The sequence below is a fragment of the Gobio gobio genome (genome assembly GCF_949357685.1).
Source record: "Gobio gobio genome assembly, chromosome: 3".
NCBI classification, from domain to species: Eukaryota; Metazoa; Chordata; class Actinopteri; order Cypriniformes; family Gobionidae; genus Gobio; species Gobio gobio.
Genome location: NC_137099.1, coordinates 61359487 through 61380455, shown reverse-complemented (window position 1 = coordinate 61380455; position 20969 = coordinate 61359487). Strand labels below are relative to the sequence as shown.

General features: G+C 38.6%; 1 protein-coding gene across 1 annotated transcript; it reads right to left on the bottom strand.

The window, feature by feature from the left end:
- Positions 1 to 16867: 16867 nt before the first annotated feature.
- LOC307124219 (uncharacterized protein) lies at positions 16868 to 18772 on the bottom strand (the record flags this gene model as incomplete). The annotated part of the gene is made up of 5 exons (XM_079813268.1): positions 16868 to 17461; positions 17660 to 17763; positions 17832 to 17953; positions 18029 to 18337; positions 18664 to 18772. The coding sequence occupies 5 exons, from the start codon at positions 18770 to 18772 to the stop codon at positions 17338 to 17340; spliced, it is 768 nt and encodes a 255-aa protein (XP_079669394.1). The 3' UTR covers positions 16868 to 17337.
- Positions 18773 to 20969: the final 2197 nt, after the last annotated feature.

The window sequence follows — 20969 nt, the reverse complement described above, 5'->3', positions numbered from 1 at the left end:
ATCATTTTCACACATTCTGCTTATCGCTAATTTTATCGACCCTACGCACATACTTTCACACCTAAAGTACAATAGGTTACTTTGACCTGCTGCACTACACAGTTTCCCTGCTACTGAGTTTTTATCACTCAGAACATTTTGTTCCTGCACTTAACGTATGCATCTCTAAAAGCTTGGTTACATTTCTTCAATAATGATTAGTACAAATACATGTTCAATGTTAATAGTTCAATGTTAACAAGTGATACACATCTAGGAATAAAAGGTTAAGGTTCACATCTAATAGTAAAACTCCTCTAAGTAAAATGAACACTTCTAAGAGTTAAAACCACATCTAGATGAAATAAAAACACATCTAATAGTAGAACACATCTAAATGTAAAATTTCCTTCACAGAGGGGGAGACTGCCTTTATTACCCCTACTGGACACTATGAGTATCTCGTCATGCCGTATGGATTGGTAAACGCCCCCTCCGTATTCCAGGATTTCATCCATGAGGTGCTCCGGTAGTTTCTCCATCGATTCGTCCTAGTCTACATCGACGACATACTCATATACTCCCGGAGCCAGGCCGAACATCGCCAACACGTTGCGGAGGTCCTCAACCGTCTACGTCAATTCCACCTGTTCCTCAAGGCAGAAAAGTGTTCATTCCACCAAACATCAGTTTCCTTCCTGGGTTATCACATAGACCACAGTGGCATCCGGATGGACGAGAGGAAGGTGGAATCCATCACCAACTGGCCAGAACCCACAACCATCAAAGAACTCCAATGCTTCCTCGGATTCTCCAACTTCTACAGACGTTTCATTCAAGGTTACAGTTCGATCACTCATCCACTCACCAGTCTGCTACGCAATAAGCCCAAGTCTCTGTCCTGGAGCCCGGTAGCCACCAACGCCTTTGAACAACTAAAGAAAGCCTTCACCACCGCTCCCTTACTTGTCCATCCAGATCCAGAAAAGCCTTTCATCGTGGAAGTGGATGCCTCAACAACAGTGTTGTCCCAGCAGCAGGGGACGCCTAGTAGACTCCATCCATGCGCCTTCTTCTCCCGCAAGCTCAGCCCGGCGGAAGTCAACTACTCCATCGGTGACAGGGAACTCCTTGCTGTTAAGCTTGCCTTGGAAGAGTGGAGGCATTGGCTGGAGGGAGCCAAACATGCGTTCCTGGTGCTAACGGATCACAAGAACTTAGAATATCTTCGATCAGCCAAAAGACTAAACCCAAGACAAGCCCGTTGGGCTATGTTTTTCTCCCGCTTCAATTATACCATCTCTTATCGCCCAGGTACAAAAAATGTTAAGGCTGATGCTCTCTCCCGTCTTCATGCTCCTGATGAACAAACCGAAGAACCAGAATCCATTATTCCAAGTTCCCTCATCGTAAGTCCTATTACCTGGTCCGAAGAAACAATACCCTCCTCCAATGCCTCCACGAACCCTCCGCCGCGCTGTCCACCAGGCTTGTTGTACATCCCACGGACACGACGCACTCCCACTATTCACTCGGCTCACACGTCACTTGGTACTGTTCACCCGGGGGTCAATGAAACCCTCTCGTTGCTTAAAGGGGTGGTAAACCACGATTTCACTATTCTAACTTTAGCTAGCGTGTAATGTTGCTGCTTGAGCATAAACAACATCTGCAAAGTTTCAACGTTCAAAGTTTAAAGCAAAGGGAGATATTTGCTTTTAAAGAAATCAGTTTCTAAGAACTACAGCAAACGGCCAGCAGGCGACTACAGACATTCCTCCAGGGTTGGTGACATCACCAGGCTCAATATTTACATAAACCCCTCCTCTGAGAATATTAAATAAGAGGGGTTAGGCCATTTTGTATCGCGGCGCTGTTGTGGTATAGTTAGGCTGGAGTGTTGTGGCCGCGATGCCAAGGAAACGCTGTTATTTTCATCCGGATTGCAGGTACTTGGGGTACTTGCTCTGTTCAGCCTTCCTTGGGACGGGGGTGCGTTGCAGAGCGTTTAACATACAGCATGTTATATGCATGTGTGTATGAGTCAGCGGGGAACAGGCGCGCGCGGGGCTCCCTGCAGCAAATCTCACGGAGGAAAACATGCACCATCTTAGCGAGTTCGATGCCGGATTTGCACAACGTCAGCTGCGTGAAAAAAACACTGCCAGTGCGTGGATGCACGACGCGCGCTGCACATTTCACGGAGGACAACTTCCACAAACTTCGCGAGTTCAATACAGGATATGCACAACAGCTTGTCCTGAAAGCTGGATTTACAAACAGAAGCTGTTTACGGGCCACAACCTGTAAGTCTGATTTATTTTTCATCGATGTGTTTTCCTGTAATAGGTTGTAGCAAGGAAGTAAACAGATGACAACGCTGTTCTGCAAACCAGTCTGTTAAAGTCCCTGTAAAGGCAATTCTGAGATTTGTTTCTAAACACATTATAAATGTTATAAATGAAACATATTACAAAGACTGTGAACTATGAAGTACTGAATTCAGAAGTTAGACCGTTAAACAGTTTTTCACCGTTGCTGTGTTCAGGATTTTCTGGGCGGGGCTAAAACGGTGGCTTGATGACGCACTGGAGCCACCGAGCCTGGCTCCTCCCCTAACACGATCATAACTAGAGCACATTCGCATCAGTTCGATCGCGAGTTACTGTTAGTACTGTTAGTTACTATAGTCAACAACTTACATAACAGCTTACAAAACAAAAACGATGAAGAAGTGGATTAATTTTGTGAACAGCAACCTTGATGGAGAGCTGAGGATCATCACCGACACCTGCCTCTACAGTGACTTTACACCGAATCGTTCTACAAACTTTTTTACCGGAGACAACTGGGATTCACTGATAATCCGCTGCAGAACCGACTATCCCCCGCCCAGGCCTTCATCCTCCCGTCCCGCCGACATCTGGTGCGTCGTGATCATAGACGCTCGTGATCAGTGAGTGTTGTTTTGTGTGCTACTGCCGCTTTCCCGCGAGTGGGCGTGGTTTCGGCGCCGACAGCGGACACACCCCCAGCGTTTGAGAGCAGAGAATGCTGCTCATTTTTTCAGGTTTTTGATAAGCTATTTTATGTACTTCCCGGATTTTTTTATGATTCAAATGGCTGGGTGGTTAATAACACATTTATCTGTGGTGTGAGGAACTCAGAACACATGTTTAGTTTTGACTTTACAGGGACTTTAAATGCTCATTCATACTTAACGTTATCCGACGAACACCTAATGTTACAAACACTAACGTTTAAATCTCAACAGCGAACCTGGCATTAGTGTAAATGATTCTTTGATTAGAGCTTTTATGTATTGTTTATCTACAGGCATGCTAAACATGGTTCTGTGTGTGATTTGGCTAACTTACTAGTTAAAGCCAGTGTTTAGTGTTCGTTTTGGGTTAGTTCTTGCGACAGATATTTGGCTATAATCGTTCTAAAAATACAAAAGTAAAAGTGCCATTCAGTAGCGATCACTATAGATCTGCAGTCTTTACTCTTGAGGACTGAACAGGTTCTGCTCGATCATCTTCACTCAAATGTTCTGGGTCTGATTCGGGCTCATATGGTTTTATTGACGCCGTTGTTTCTAATACTGACCAAAGCACAGCCTCCAGGTAAGGGGCGTGACGTTTCCGATGAACGTGCACTAGGCGGTTAGCGAATCACAACACACTGGGCCAGCTAACCAATCTGAGCCCATCGCGTATTTTTGAGGGACTGGCTTCATACAACCCGGAAAGCATCAGACCGTTTTACAAGGAGGGACAGAGCAGTGTAGAATAAAGGTCAAATATATGAAAAATAAGGCAATTTTTTTAAAAACGAAGCATGAACACATGTTACAGTGCACCCCACAAACACAGTCAAGCCTTCAAAAGAATGTGTTTTACCACCCCTTTAAAGAACGCTTCTGGTGGCCAGGGATGGCTTCGGATGTCAGAAGGTACGTGCGGGGCCGTACCAGAACTCTGCCCGTTCCAGAACGCCCATGGTCACACCTAGGAGTGGACTTCATCACTGACCTCCCGGCCTCAGACGGTAATACCACCATCCTAGTAGTTGTTGATCGTTTTTCTAAATCCTGCCGTCTGATCCCACTTCCAGGATTGCCTACTGCCATGGAGAAAGCCGAAACACTCTTCAACCAAGTTTTCAGATACTCAGAATACCAGAAGACATAGTCTCAGACCGAGGTCCCAAGTTCCAATCCAGAGTATGGAAATCGTTCTTCTCCCTCCTAGGTTTGGCCGTTAGCCTGACGTCGGGATACCATCCACAATCGAACGGGCAGACGGAAAGGAAGGTACAGGAAATTGGCCGCTTCCTACGTACCTTCTGTCATGACCACCAGGACTCTTGGAACCAGTTCCTGGGTTGGGCCGAGTACGCCCTAAACTCGCTCAAGCAGTCAACCACAGGACTCACCCCGTTCCAGTGCGTACTCGGCTTCCAACCTCCACTGTTCCCCTGGGATGGGGAATCCTCCAATGTTCCAGCAGTGGACTACTGGTTCCGAGAGAGCGAGAGGGTCTGGGACTCAGCACACCATCAACTGCAACGGGCCCTGCGCAGACGCAGGATGGTAGCCGACCTCAGACGTTCTGACACTCCTGTCTTCCAGCCTGGTCAGATGGTTTGGCTATCAACCAGAGACAAAAAGCTGAGTCCCAGGTTCATTGGCCCATTCCCCATCATCAAGCAGGTCAATCCAGCCACCTACAAACTCCGTCTCCCACAAGGGTATCGTATAGACCCCACTTTCCATGTGTCACTACTTAAAGCTCACCATCCCTCTGTTTTACCCACAGGACCTGACGTGGTTCCCGCCAAACCCCCCCTTCCACTCATCCTGGAGGACGGAACTGCCTATGAAGTTCATGAGATCTTGAACTCCCGATGTCGTGGTGGTCGGCTGGAATACTTGGTGGATTGGGAAGGATATGGCCCCGAGGAACGCTCCTGGGTCCCGAGGAACGACATCTTAGACCCCAGTTTACTCCAGACCTTTCACGACAGTCACCCTGAGAAACCGGCACCGCGGGGTAGAGGACGTCCACCACGGTGTCGGGGTTCTCGGCCCTCTGGAGCGGGCCATGGAGGGGGGGGGGTACTGTCACAGACACGTCAGGTTCCAACCTCCACCAATCACAACGCACGCCATCTCCTGAGTACTGATCACCGTCACCTGCACCTCATCACGGCACTCATCACCAGCACTATATAACACACACTCACACAGCACTCCATGTCCGGTCTCGTTCGCATATACTCTGTGCTATGCTTACCTCAAGAACTTCTTATCCATTCAACGTCTATCTGCAACCAGTTTACTCACCTGTGTTACTTAGTCTGCTCTACTGTGGTCAAATAAACAACCATTAACTGTTACGTCTGTGTCTGCCTCCTGTGTACTGTAACACATACTCACCCATGATGACTTGAGGGTGAGTAAATAATGGGCTAATTTTTATTTTTGGGAGAACTAACCCTTTAATAGACTCTTATTGGACTGTTTAGCTGAGCAATCCATGGAAAAGCTCTGAAAATTAATAAAATAACATACATTACACATATAATTGATATTTAATATTATTAGATTATTAGTTAATTCAAATTACTTTCAATAAAATATTTGCAGTGGGTTTGTTTGCTTGGCTCTAGTTCTTGTTGCATTTACACTGTTCTGACCACTAGCTCTCACCATAAAGATGGGCGTCAGATTGTTCCGAAGCTTCTACACAATACGGCACATTTGCTTCTGCTTCAATGTTCAACAAAGCCTAGCTCTGCCCACCACAAGGATATCAACCCAATTACAAGTTTCACAAGGTGTTTATGACATAAGTGGTAGCAATAACATTTTAAAAGATCATTATTCTGCCAAAATTAAGTGTACCTTAAATTAAAACTGGGGTAATATGAATTTTGTTCAACACTGTATATGCTATGCATGCACATGCAAATATATTTCTTTAAATAATGAATGCACTATTGTTTCAACTGTTAGTGTCGGCAGGATGTCATAGAAAAGATGCTTTAGGTAATTTACATGTGTTAATCAAACACTCTTTCCATTGTTTGCCTTGCAACTGTCACTTTTAATGTTCCGTGACTCTCCGGTGTTTTCTTTGTCATACAGTCAAATGTTTGCATATCTGCATTATTGCTTTAGTCAAAAACTCAATGTGCTCAAGTGAACTCAGGTGACGTGTAAAAATAAGTTAATACCAGAGCAGAAGTGGAACATTATGGGTTAATTCTAAATATAAAAACACAAAAATATATAGAAAAAACAAAATAACTTTAAAACTGGTTGCTTATCTCTTACTGAAAAATATATATTTATGATCAATGTATTAAATGGTTCAAATATATTAAAAAAATATATTAATTAATGATTATTGCGTTAATATATTACAATATATTAAAAATCACAATTCAGAATGTCTGATCTGGGGCAATAATCTATTATTAATGAACTACCACTTTTGGTCAGTGATGAGATTAGAGACTCATTCTGCCTTATGCTGCGTTCACACCAAACGCGAATTGAGCGTCAAAATCACGTGTACCGCGTCTAGTTTCACGCGCGAACATTTTGAATGCATTCGCGCGTCCGCAGAGAATTGGACGTGCGTAGAAATCGAGCGTTTGAAGCTAAATTGACGCGCGTTCAAGGCACTCCAGGAGAAATATGTCATAAAACACCACTCTGCCTCTTTACATTTTCATTAAACATATATATTAAGCATTAAAAGCCACACAAATGTGGTCCAGGCAACTGTACATTATCTTCACTACATGTATATTTAAATATCCTTAAAATATAAAGTTATGAAACTTCTCTTTGCCCTCAGTCAAAACGATTTGGCAGACAACAAATTATAGATTCATGAGAGCAAAGCTCGGCCGTTAGATCTACACAAAACGAACCACTACAGGACATCAGAGCCAGCGGCAGACGCCAGAAGGACTGGCCGAGGAAAGGCTGCCTTTGCCGGGGTTATGAGCAGTGATTGCCCGGTGATCGCCTGGATCTCACAACTCCAAAAACACAAGATTATTTTTTTAAATAGGCGCTCTCTTTATAAATAAACCACAGATTTGAGATTTAAACAACTACATTCCCACCTGAAAAAGTCTTAAAACTACCTTTTGTGACACAATAGTACTATTTTTAATTTATGCAGGGTTTCTCATACACGTCACTTTACCACGTGACAGCAGCGAGCAGGCTCCTGATTGGTTAACGCGGCGCAAATTGACGCCAAAGTTAAAAATGTACAACTCTGGCGTCAGACGCGAATTTGCTTCAAACGCGTGAATGCACATAAGCACCATTCGCGTGTCTTGCGCGTATCGCGAAACGCGCCTTCCGCGCCGCGGGACCTCCAGACGCGCGTCAGGGCGCCTTTCCATTGACTTAACATTGAAATCACTCGCGCCAGACGCTCAATTCGCGTTTGGTGTGAATGCAGCATAATGATGATAAAACTATCTCACCTGCTTAACTCTTTTATTTGATTTTATTATTATTATTGTGCATTTGAGTAAACACTGTTACAAAAGCTCCCCAACTCACTTAAAACCCTCTATGGTACGCAATATGATTTAAATGAGGAAAAAAATATTTGTGTGTTTTTCCTGCTTAAAATAGGACACTAACAATTGCAATACAAATTTTCATAATTTTTGTATTTATTTATTTTTAAAAAGTTTGTTGCATTAAGGCAACATTGTACCACAAGGGACCAATTTAAACATTTGACATTTTCATGTAGAAAAAAGAAATATATTTATTGAAAACATTGATTTCTTTAACCAGACACCTGAACAAACACATTTATCCAGTTTATAATGTTTCACAAATATCATATTTAATAAAAAGTAACATTTCAAATTCAGCTGTTGCTCTCAGGCAACATTGTACCATCGTAGAACACAAGTATTACCAAACCATCACATCAAGTTATCATATCAAGTTATCATTTCCATCTTCATCCTCATCTCCATCTTCGATCTCTCCCTGCCGGATTGTCACTATGACCTCATCTTACTCATCACATGAATCCTCATCCTCATCCTCATCAGTTGTGTTTTATACCTTTTTTTAAGTGCTATAGAAAACGTGCAGATCATAATATGTGCAGTTATAGTATGTGAATTACTATTCTTTGTAGCATCTGGAGTCTCTCTCTCATGGGATCAAAGTGATGAGTCGTTTTGAGGAACATCAAAGATGCTCTTCTCATCCACAGCTCTGCATATAAATTAAATCCCTGCTCCAATGGCTCCAATAAGTCTAAGTTAGATTGCACCACTGACTGGTTAATGACCAGCTAGAGTGTGACCAGAAGATACGATGATGGTCCTGTGAGAGCTTCAATCAGATCCTAATCAGCCAGGACCCCTAACTCACCCCTATGTTGAGAATGGCCGGAGAATCACCTTAACACACACATACACAAGCATTCCTCTTTATTTAGCCTTTAATTAAAATATCCCAGAAATTACAGATATGATGATTTCTTAAGTATATGCATGCTTCCTATATTTCTTATGTTTGTGTGATGTAAAAGTGTAAATAATTGTAAATGCTCAAAATGGCTCTGTAAAGAAGATATACTGCTTTTATGTGCTTAAGCCAAAGCATGTTTGATATGTAATTGTTTCTTTTTATTTGTCTTAGTCAATGGTACAAAGTATATGATTATGAGATGTTCCGTTAGTATGTTTAGTCCTTTTGGAGTAAAACTTTACTGGCTCTGTCTTCCAGCAAGAACATTACATCGAGTGATAAAGTCCGAACAAAGAAATTCTCTCCCGCCTGAAATTCACACCAATGATTGGTCATCTCAGGGAAGATGGGCGTAGGTTAATGGACTTTAAAGGACAGAAACACAAGCACATCTTTGCTCAGTCAACTTGCAAGGACTCTGACGAGACAAACTTCTTTTTCCTCCCTTCTCGGCAAAGACACTCGCTTTAACCTTTAAATTTAGGTTATAAATTATAGTATTGTTGAATACGTAAATTAATATCTAGTTCGGAAAGTTATTCTTAATGGCAGAAGGATAATCTTTCTGAAGATTGGATAAGAAAGAATAAGACCTTGCGAGAGCTGATAAAGATTGTGTTGGTTCGTTAGACGAACAGACCCGATTTAAATTAATTCTTAAAAGGTTATTCTGTAGCCTCCTGATTTGCCATATATATATTCGTAGTTAATTGCAATTCATTGTTGTTAACTGTGTATATATTTTGTTCAAATATTCAAATATTTAGGCTGGGTATTTACCCTTCGGGTAATTTAGAGATTTATGATATGATCACAACCCTTTGTGATTAATCATAGGTAACTAAATATTAATGCCCATAATTCCCTATTGAGCTAATTATTTTAATTTAATTTAATTTAATTTAATTTAATTTAATTTAATTTAATTTAATTTAATTTAATTTAATTTAATTTAATTTAATTTAATTTAATTTAATTTAATTTAATTTAATTTAATTTAATTTAATTTTACATCTAACCCTAAGATGCTACATATTATACGTGCATTACAAAATCATGCAAAAATGCAAATAAATGTAGAGAATTCTAGCTCTTTTCCTTACAAATATACTATATTTGTATCCAACCCAGTGTGTCTGGTATGGCCTTATGCGATTCCCTTATGGTACAATGAATGAATGTGACTCATATTTTTTGTGGGTGATTAACTGGACAGAAATGAGTGAAAAATACACTATTCATTGGAGAAAATATGGAGCCATGTGACCTGTGCTGAAACAGGACACAAAATGGACCCCTATGGGTCATGTGACCAATTTTTTGCACTTTCATTGATTAGTATTTGAGTTATTCTTCCCTGAGATAGGTTTGACCAATAAATTGGTGTTTCATTTTATTAAAAATAAACTAAAATAGACTATCCCAGCAAACATTATGACGTTTAATGACCGTTGAAAAGACGTCCCTCCGACACGTCCCGTCATGGTTGAAAAATAGTTCCAAAATGAAAGTTGAACGGACGTCTTCGACGTCATCTGGCCGTGAATACCACGTCTTTTCTGCGCGTCCCTGGACGTCTAAATGCGTCGTCTTCTGGATGTTTAAATGTGTCGTCTTCTGGATGTTTAAATGTGTTGCTGCATAATTTAAGTGTGTATATATAAGCCTGCATATAAAATAATCACACACCCATTGTGTAACATTGTGAAATGCAATCAATTATGTCTTGGTTTACACATTTTCACAGGTTCTAAAAAGGTTCAAAATCGGTCCAGTCAGACCTGAACGTCCATGAAACGTTTTAATCACGTGTACATCACAAACAAGAACACATTTGTGGACATAAACAAAAAGAAGCATGTTCTGATTTAGCAAAACATTTTATTGTTTTTGAACAGCCACAGATTTTCTTTCATTAATGTTTAACATCCATTAACCAAACTAAAATAGCAATTACAAAAAATACTGAATTATCATTAAAGGGATAGTTCACCCAAAAATTAAAATTAATTTACTCACCCTCATGTTTCAAACCTATGAATTCCACATTTCTATGTTCTGCTGAACACAAAGATGTTTTAAAAAATTTTTGTAACCAAGCAGGTCTCGCCTCCCATTAACTACCATTGTAGGGAAAAAATGATTATGGTTGTTAATGGGAGGTGAGAACTACTTGGTTACAAACATTCTTCTAGGGTCTTTTCTGACCCCAAGGGACCTTTGCTCAAATAAAAAAAAAATGTTTCCCTTTGTGCAAATGGCATGAGACTTTGTACGGTTGTCAACACTCTCTAAATATACAAATAAAAACAATTAATTGGATTGATATCTGTTTTTATGTTCGTGTGACAAAAAAAGTCACACTCAGGCCGCTTAGAAAATGGACAAAATTCATCCTCAAAAACAACAGAACACACATACAGAAATGAAGTGGCACACTTCCAACAATGCATAAAACATCCACAATGCAAAATGATCATGCTCAAACACACACATACAGGAATATTTGTTCAATTTGTTATTGCTGTTCAGTTCATAGCATTTTGATGTTCATGTTGTGTATTTTTTACTCAATATGTAATATAACTGTTAATTTCTGTTAATATTTGTTCTGTTACAGTTAGTAACTAAATTCTAATCATAATGTAACATTGAAAAAAAAAATTCAGTACAAAAATAAATACTAAACTTTGACAAAATTAATTAATTTTAATTGTTATAATTGTGATTGCATAACATTTAGATATGAATCCAAATGAAAAATACTTGTGAAAAATGTCTTTCAGTCAGTCAAATAGTAAGCAAATAGTGGAGCTCTGCAGTCATTTACTGGTAAGTCTTTTTTTTGTATTATTATAAAACTGTATTTTCCAAAGGATGGGCAAAAATCTTACACTAAACAATGTCAAATTATCCATGTTATCCCCACGAATGAAAGTTAGAAATTTGGGTCTTTTATGAAGTGAATTTTACATAAACTGATTTTGTGTTTTAATTTATTTATATAAATTTAACAATTATTATTAATTATCCAAAAACTGCACAGATGTTGAGTAAAAACATTAATAAACAGAGTAAAATTACAATTTTGTTACAAAATTACATTTTGTTGCCTGGGGTCTGTGGAGACCCCAAAGACCCTGAGTGTAATTCCCAAATGAAGAGGGTTAAACAAGGGTTAAAGGGTTAGTTCACCCAGAAATTAAAATTCTGTCATTAATTACTTACCCTCATGTCGTTCGACACCCGTCAGACCTCCGTTCATCTTCAGAACACAAATGAAGATATTTTAGTGTAAATCTGATGGCTCTGAAAGGCCTCCATTGGCTCAATGCACGGTTCACTCTCAAGACCCTTAAAAGGCACTAAAGACGTCGTTACAAAGTCCATCTCACTACAGTGGTTCTACAATAACTTTATGAATCGGCGAGAATAGTTTTTGTGCGCAAAAAAACACTAAATAACGACATACATAGTGATGACGATTTCAAAACACTGCATTATGAAGCTTCGAAGCATTATGAATCAGTCGAATCATGATTCGGATCGCGTGTCAAACCGCCAAACTGCTGAAATTTGGCGATCCAAACTGCTGAATCGACTCACTGATTCATAACGCTTCGAAGCTTCATGATGCCGTGTTTTAATATCGTCATCACTATATAAGTCGTTATTTAGGGTTTTTTGCGCACAAAAACTATTCTCGCCGATTCATAAAGTTATTGTAGAACCACTGTAGTGAGATGGACTTTGTAACGACGTCTTTAGTGCCTTTTAAGGGTCTTGAGAGTGTAAAGTGCATTGTGCCAATGGAGGCCTTTCTGAGCCATCGGATTTACACTAAAATATCTTCATTTCTGTTCTGAAGATGAACGGAGGTCTGACGGGTGTCGAACGACATGAGGGTGAGTAATTAATGACAGAATTTTTATTTTTGGGTGAACTAACCCTTTAAACATCTTTATGTTCAGCAGAACATAGAAAGGTATACAGGTTTGAAACACGAGGGTGAGTAAATGACGACAATTTTCATTTTTGGGAGAACTATCCCTTAAACACATTAAAGTAGTTATTTTGTTTGTAATTTTTTGTAACCATCACCAACAGCTCTTCCTGGAGAGTGATTCAGGTGTTCTGCCATTGCTGCATCAATCTCAGAGTCCACCTATTCACAGCATCTGAGGGAAGAGAATATATTTATTTTTAAAATAACAGTAAAAATTTTAGGTAAATGACATGCACTTATTTTCAAAATGTATTGAAAAAATGAACTCACAGCTCAATAAAAAAACAAAAAAAAACATGGAACTAGATGAATGAATAATGAGTTAAACATTAGAAAAATGTAATCAACATGCATTACATTTTATTTTACTATATAAAAGATGTTCTGCTCTAAATGGGTGTTAGTGGGGGATGGAAGCATTACTTTCTGAAAGAAACTCTCAAAAGGCTACATTAATAGGTTACAGTAATAACTTGCACTGTATAATTAAACGTGTTTAAGTTGAAAGTAACGTTTAGCCTTCTAGCTAATTCTAGCCAAACTCAAAGTAATTCTCTGTTGACAACGTGGGCATCATTTCTCTCGACTCCTTCATGTTAAACAAGTAAAACTCAAGTAAATTGATCAAATACTACAAAATGTACTTACCCAACAGTAGATTTTTAATAATATATCAAACTCTCTCCTCAAGTCCTCTTCTCCTCGTGGTTGTAGAAAGGAACAGGAGAACAACGCATGGACGCTATCTCGCGAGATAATCTATAATATCGCGGGATTTTGAAATATCGCTACACAGTAAAATCCCCAGAGTTAAATTAACACTGCTCAGAGAACATTTGGTCCCACTCTACAGAGTGTTAAAGTAACACTGAATCAGTGTTAAAGTTAATGAGATAATTAAGAGATTAATTTAGTGATAATTGACCATTAGTGGTGAACACCTGATGATAATGAGTAGAATCACTGAAGGAAAGAGAAAAAGAAAAACACAAGAAATACGACTGACTATAAAAAAGACATTAAATCTCTGAAGATCTCAGCAGAGGAGGATTAAACAACTCCACAAACAGCATTACCAGCTTCACACATTACTAACCAGACAGACTTTATTTCTATCAGATGACTACAGAAGCTCTTATTGAGGTTTAGATGTTGATGTTTTATTGAAAATTAAAGTTGTTTGAAGTTACCATTATTGTGATTAGTGTTTGCTTTAATTGGGCTCTTGACCCTTGACTTGCTAACATAAGTTTTTCTCTGGCTGCTGTAACTGTTCGTTACGGTGAAAATGGCAAGAAAATCTTGACGCTTGTTGTTTATGATACAGTTGTTATCATCATATAGTGCCTTATTTGCTGATCCCCTGAAAGTCATTGATTATAGGAGACTTGTGATTCTAGGGCAGAAGATCCAGCAATGTTATCATCAGAGAAACTAAACAATTATCAAAAAAAATTTACGTAAGATTTGTACTGCGGTTTAATAACACATCACACAATAAGCACTTCTAACTCCTGCGAGTTTTACTCACACACAGAGATCAAGAATCTGCCTATGAATCTCAACAATGGTGACATGCTTCATGCCACAATGCATTCTGGGTGCATCACGCAAAACTCATCTATGGCTCCCAGAATGCATTGTGGCATGAAGCATGTCACCATTGTTGAGATTCATAGGCAGATTCTTGATGTCTGTGTGTGAGTTCATCTCGCAGGAGTTAGAAACGATTAGTGTACAATCGGTTGCAAAACTTATTCAGCTTTTCTGATTAAAACAGTGTTGGATCTTTTCTAAAATCACAATAAAAAAAGTGAATAGTATATTGCTCATACTCAGTCATAAAATCAATGAATTAAATCATTATACAATGATCATATTCTCATCATCGAGCAGCCGACAGCATCTGATTGTGTTTACTCTTGCTTTTCTTGCTATAGCAAACTCCGTTACAGCAGCCAGAGGAACACTAATGTTAAAAAGTCATCAAACTGCCCAACTAAAGAAAACACTGATCACCATGATGGTCACATTAAAAACTAACAATTTTCACAACAAAATCAAACAAAACATTTGTTAATTCTCAATAAGAGACGTCTGACAGAAATAAAGTCAGTCTGGTTAGTAATGTGTGAAGCTGGTAATGCTGTTTGTGGAGTTGTTTAATCCTCCTCTGCTGAGATCTTCAGAGATTTAATGTCTTTTTTATAGTCAGTCGTAGTTCTTGTGTTTTTCTTTTTCTCTTTCCTTCAGTGATTCTACTCATTATCATCAGGTTTTCATCACTAATGGCCAATCATCACTTAATTAATCTCTCAATTATCTCATTAACTTTAACACTGATTCAGTGTTACTTTAACACTCTGTAGAGTGGGACCAAATGTTCTCTGAGCAGTGTTAATTTAACTCTGGGGATTTTACTGTGTAGATTTATTAATATCTTTTGTTACTACATCTTGGCAGCACAGTTTCAGACTTAATGGTGATAGGATATATTACTGTTTTACATATGTATATGCATACATTCCATAAAAATAATAACAACAAATACATAAAACGGGTTGAAATAATGACTCAAATGCAGTGGGTTCACATTCACAATCACTTAACCACACAGAGCACTTTGTGATTTTAAATATACATTTAGCCTATATTAAAAATAAATTAAATATAGGCTAAATCTTGTATTTCATAAAGGTTTTTTTTTTATGGGTCTTGAATAGACGTGTACGGGACGTCAGTGGACGTCTATTCACACAACCTTGACTAGACATGTATGGGACGTCAGTGGACGTCTATTCACAACCTCTTAAAAACTACTTGGGGCACTTAAATTAATTATTGCAGTATTAACCATGCAGGGTGTAAGCAGCTTCTGCATATATCACAATGATTTCATAGTGGGTCATGATGGACTATAAATGCACGTGTAAAAGACGACGTCCTCTCACGACGGATTCACAACAGGGTATATATTGAACTACACATAGCTAAAAGTCAAAGTAACTATTATACATGCAACCGGAGAGAACTGTAGACATGTACAAATGTATCGGAGTGCATTTTTAAGAAATGTTCTGTGTTACATACTTTACCGATTTATGCCGTCCTACCGCAACTATTTTTGGCCAGGGACACGACGTTGCCGTCGGACCAATGTTTGCTGGGATGTTGCCTGGAGGCAACACCGTACCATAGAGGAATAAAGAGCCAAGACACAAACATTTTCAATAAATCATCAACATCTGATTTCTATCCAGCACTGTTTACAAAGTATTTGATAACACTGTATGCTTCTCAGTACTCAAACTGATGCTTCCTCGTTTCTTCGCACCTACTGTAAGTCCTCAAGCCCATGACCAAGAAACCTGTCGTACGTGGGAACGAGGAGTGAGGAAGCTTCCTGAAGAGTCATGAGCGAGGATACACAGGTGTTTCCTTCCCTCGCATCCTAAGGGGGTGAAGCAAGGGAAGGAATCAAGGATGCAAAATTAATAAATGAGAAGCATCCATTTATAGTTTGTCATGTTAAGTAGCCTACACTCTCAGAAAAAAAGGTACAGTGGAGGTACAATTTTGTTCCTTGGGGAACGAAACATATAACTGTACCTTTAAAGGTACACAAATGGTCCTTAGGGTACAATTACCCCTACAATTAAACCATTGGCAGGCAAGTTCAGTCCTAGAGAGTCACTGTCCTGCAGAGTTTGGCTCCAACCCTGAAAGACATCTATTGAGGCTCATGTTGAGAACCCCTGACTTAGAGGTACAAAAATGTACCCTTAAGGGTACAGCCCCAGTGACAAGCCATTATACCCCTAAAGGTACAATTATGTACTTTATTTTCTAAGAGTGTATGTGTATAGCAGGTTTAAGGGTTAAAGTAACTTCATTTGTATTACCATGTGTACTCAATATTGAAACCTTTAGAGACTGAGAGGGTGCCTGGTGAATATAAGAACCCCATTGTAGGTTATAATAATGAAAACCAAATGACATAATACAAAATAATGTATACATGAATAATATAAGCAATTATACTAAATTATTAAGAATGTTATTCAGGTGCTGTATTTACTAATTTACTATTTACTAAAGCTATGTTTACTAAAGCCCACATGGGGTGCAGAATGGGCAGCTTATCTGGGGTCCATGGGACAACTTGTTTAAGTATTTCTCTTTCTTTCAGTGATTCTGCTCATTATCATCAGGTGTCTTCAATAATGCTCAATAATCCCTCAATTCATCTCTTAATTATCTCATTAACTCCATTAACATAAACTGATTCAGTGTTACTCTCCATAGTCACACATCAAGTTCAAGAAAGCAGACAAACAAAATGTGGTGTGTTTACTATGGTAATTGTCTTTTTTATTCAAAAGAGAAAGCAATTCTACTCAAAAGCAGTTTGACAGACACTCAATATCAGAATAATCAGGCGAACTCTGGTAATCTGGGACACTTTAGACTCCTGTAGTTTCATCTCAACACTTGCTAATGCATGATAACAGATAGAATAAGGTCATATTGACATGGACACATCAGAAGTTTGCTGTGCCAGATTCATCTCATTCACACCATGCGGAAGAGGACATTGTGACTTCATTAAAGCAATAAGAAAATAATGACATTTCTCTACATCTGAATAAACACTCTTGATTGTCTACATTACAGAAAATTATCAAACGAAATTGATATCATGAAAGTGGTTTATATAAAATGAAAGTAGCAGACCATAAACCTCAATCAGAAATTATGTGATCACACTTTGACAGATTCTATTAATTAATATAGGCAAAAACACCAAAAAATGCGATGAACCCTATTTCTCGCAAATCCATTTTATCAGGTCGAAACAGGGACGATCATTCCAGCCCCAGCCAGGATTCAGTTCAACACAGTTCTCAGCTCTTTGGTTGTCGTCCGGGTTACTTGAATACCAAAACCTGAATAACATGCATCAGATTTTCAATTATTCATAACCCCAAAATGCATGAATCAACAATAATCACAGTAGCAAAATAAGCTGGAGTAGAAAAGCAAAAGAGAGAGTATTAATTTTCTATTAATATAATTTATTTATGCTTGTGGTTGTGGAAGAAACACAAAACTGAAATAAATACACAGTGATTTGTATCACTTACCCTTGTTTCAGTGGTGAATTATCCACCCATTTCATGCTTCCCTCCTGCTGTATGTCAGTCAAACCAATCCACACTCTGTCACGTACTAATGAAGTTATGAACCTCTGTGTGAATAAAAACAGGAATAAGTGTGTTTCCTCTCATTCATGAACAGACACACACACAAACTCACCTGCTTCTCTTCAGTGTTGATAATGACCAGATCAGCTCCTCGATCTCTGCAGTACTGCCTGCTGTCAAACCAGTTCTTCGACCCGTTGGATATGAAAAACCAACCTGAACCCCACTGATATCCTAACAGAAACACACTTTTGAAAAAGAATAAAAATAAGGGTGAAAAACAGATCATAAAAACAGATCTGTACCAACCTTTTTCATAAGCGTCCGTTAGATCATCACTCAAAAACGCGACTCTGCTTTCTAACTCCAGATTCTTCTGACTCAAAGAGCTGAAGTTGTTCTGCAGTTGGTGTTTTTCATTCATTAGATCAGTGTAACTCTTCTGTAATCTGTTGATAGTCTGATTGAACTCTTCAGCTGTGTTCTTGTAGGTCTTTAAGAGGTCTCTGTCTGCTGTGATCATGATGTACTGCAAAACTGATGTACTGCTGTCGGCCAGCAGAAGAACACAAATGAGCCCGAGACACACTGTCATCAACACCAAACATCTGCTTCCTCCTGACAAACACAGAGAAAACACCCATATCAATTAATCCAAAAATACAGTCTATATTATAAGATATAACACCTAAAATCAACATTTTAGGTGACATTGTAAGTAATTGAAAGGGCTTTTTAAAGAGTGTTCTTTTGAATGTTCATTTTCAATGACAATCATCCGAAATTTATATATGCAAACAAGAAAATATGATGAAAAAATTCTGTTGATGCATTTCATATACAAAGTTTTATTGTTCATAGAGAAATTTCAGCTCAGTTCCTCAATCGTTTCTCAGCTCCTCCATATAAACTTTCATCTCCGCTTTAGAAAATGTACTACTTACTGCACTTTCGAGCTTTTCCTTCATCCTGGTGGCGACTTGGTGTTGGAGGTCCAGGAGTGCCCTTAGTATCTCTTTTTTCAAAACATACATAATAAATGTCTGATTCCATTATGCACCTTCTTACAGTTGCATTACACTATGTGTTCAAATATGAGCTGTGGTAGAATGAGTACCGCTTATTTAAATAGCACCGCCTGTCCATTTCTTTGGAACCCATGCAAAATGTCTAAATGAAATGACGCACTAAGAACAAAAACAAAACAAAACAAAAATGATAGCAAAACAATACTCACCTTCACATAGCTACAATCAATTAAGATACAATATATAATTACTACCCAGCTAACAGATTTTTGTTATAAGATCATTCTCCAAATATTCATTATTGGTCCTGGGAACGAAAAAATCATTCAGTTTACTTGACAATGAAGAAACCTTTGTTCTAAAAGGTATATGATGTTCCTCAAATGTTCACAATCAATTACCTAGTGTTAAAAAAGAACATCACTTATGGCTTTATTTAGAACATTATAGAATCAGAAAGAGCTTTATTGCCAAGTGTGCTTGCACACACAAGACATTTTTCTTGGTGTTGAAGCTTCCAGTGCACATATACAATACAAACACAACAAGAACATAGTAATACAAATTCTAAGAATAAAAAATATGAATAATAGTATGAAAAAATATAAGGTCACAATTACGTTTAGTCAGAATAAACATTTACAGATTATGAACATATTTACAGTATTTGAGTAGTATGAATAAATATAAATAATCTCCTGAGTTAATAAGATATTGCACTAAACAGTGGGAGTATTGCACTTACAACACTCCCACTGTATTGGTCCCACGGTAACAGTCTGTAAGGATCGGTTTTGCTACTAAGACAAAAGCTGAGATCTAAACCCCAACAATAGAACAATAAAAGCCACTAATCTTGAGAGAAGATCTCACAGAAACTGTGTGACAACACCCTGATCACCCCCCCCCCATGTTGCCCTCTCCTTGCCCTGTTTTCAAGCAACAAATGCAGATATACCAGTGATGATTTATCTTGTAAATCTATTGTTTTATCCTTTTCATGTTTGGTGTCCTTTTAAAGGTCTCGGTGCGAATGGTAAAATGGTCTCAGTTTCACTGCAGTCACTAGTAGTATTAGAAAGATTGAAAACTAATGAGAATTCTGTTCTCCTTTTTGAGTGGTCTCTTCAAAGATCTGATCCTCTCCCCCAAAACCAGGTGTTTGAGTTGCATATATTTACAACCCTTTTGTTCTATTTGGAGTATTCCCAGCCAGCACAGTCATGTGGGGCCCATATGGGCGTCACCTGGGCTGTCTAACTGGGGCCCAGCCAGTTTTGTCCTCAGTTTCCATGTAGGCCCCACATGGGCTAGCCCAGATGAACTGAACACTGCTCAGTGTGCACACTACAGGCTGTTAAATGTAACTGAATCAGTGTTGGAGTTAATGAGATAATTAAGTGATTAATAGAGTAATGACTGAATATTACTGAAGACTCCTGATGATAACAAGCAGAATCACTGAAGTACAGAGAAACACAAAAGACTTCAGACACAACTTCACAAACTCACAGACAGTGTGTGTTTGTCCAGAAATCATGAAAATAAAAGAAACTTAGCTCACACCTTTAGACACTTTAGACAACTTAGCATCTGTAATTCACACATCTTTGGATCGTGAGAGAATCGTGGGATTCAATCCAGGATCTTCTTTCTGTGAGGAGACAGTGTTTCCCACTGAGACACTGGTGCTGCCCTTAATCACAGACATAAGACACACTTTGACTATTTCTGTCAGACGTCTACAGAAGCTCTTACTGAGAATTAACAGAGGTTTAGATGTTGATGTTTATGGTTAATTTGAAGTCACCATTGTGGTGGGAAGCGTTTGCTTTAGTTGGGCTCTTGGTCCCTGTACTTGAGTTAGCTTTTCTTTGGATGTTAAAACTGTGTGTGTGAAACACAATAGTTATGGCTGAAAAAGCAAAGATAAAGTGATTTCAGGTGTTGTCAGCGCCTTGTTGATGACTAAATCATCAGAAGTCTGGAATCTGATGTTGTGCTTTTGAGTTTTAGGTTCTTGTTTGGCAAATAATAATTTGTTTATATACTATAACCTTGTGAATCTGCTGTATTGACACCAATAGCAATAAACAAATCACTCATCCTGAAAGATGAAAAAACAGCAGGTGCACATTGTTTTGAGAAAATATTTCACATAGTCACACACAGACATCAAGATTTTGCATATGATACACAACAACGGTGACAATCAAGCATGA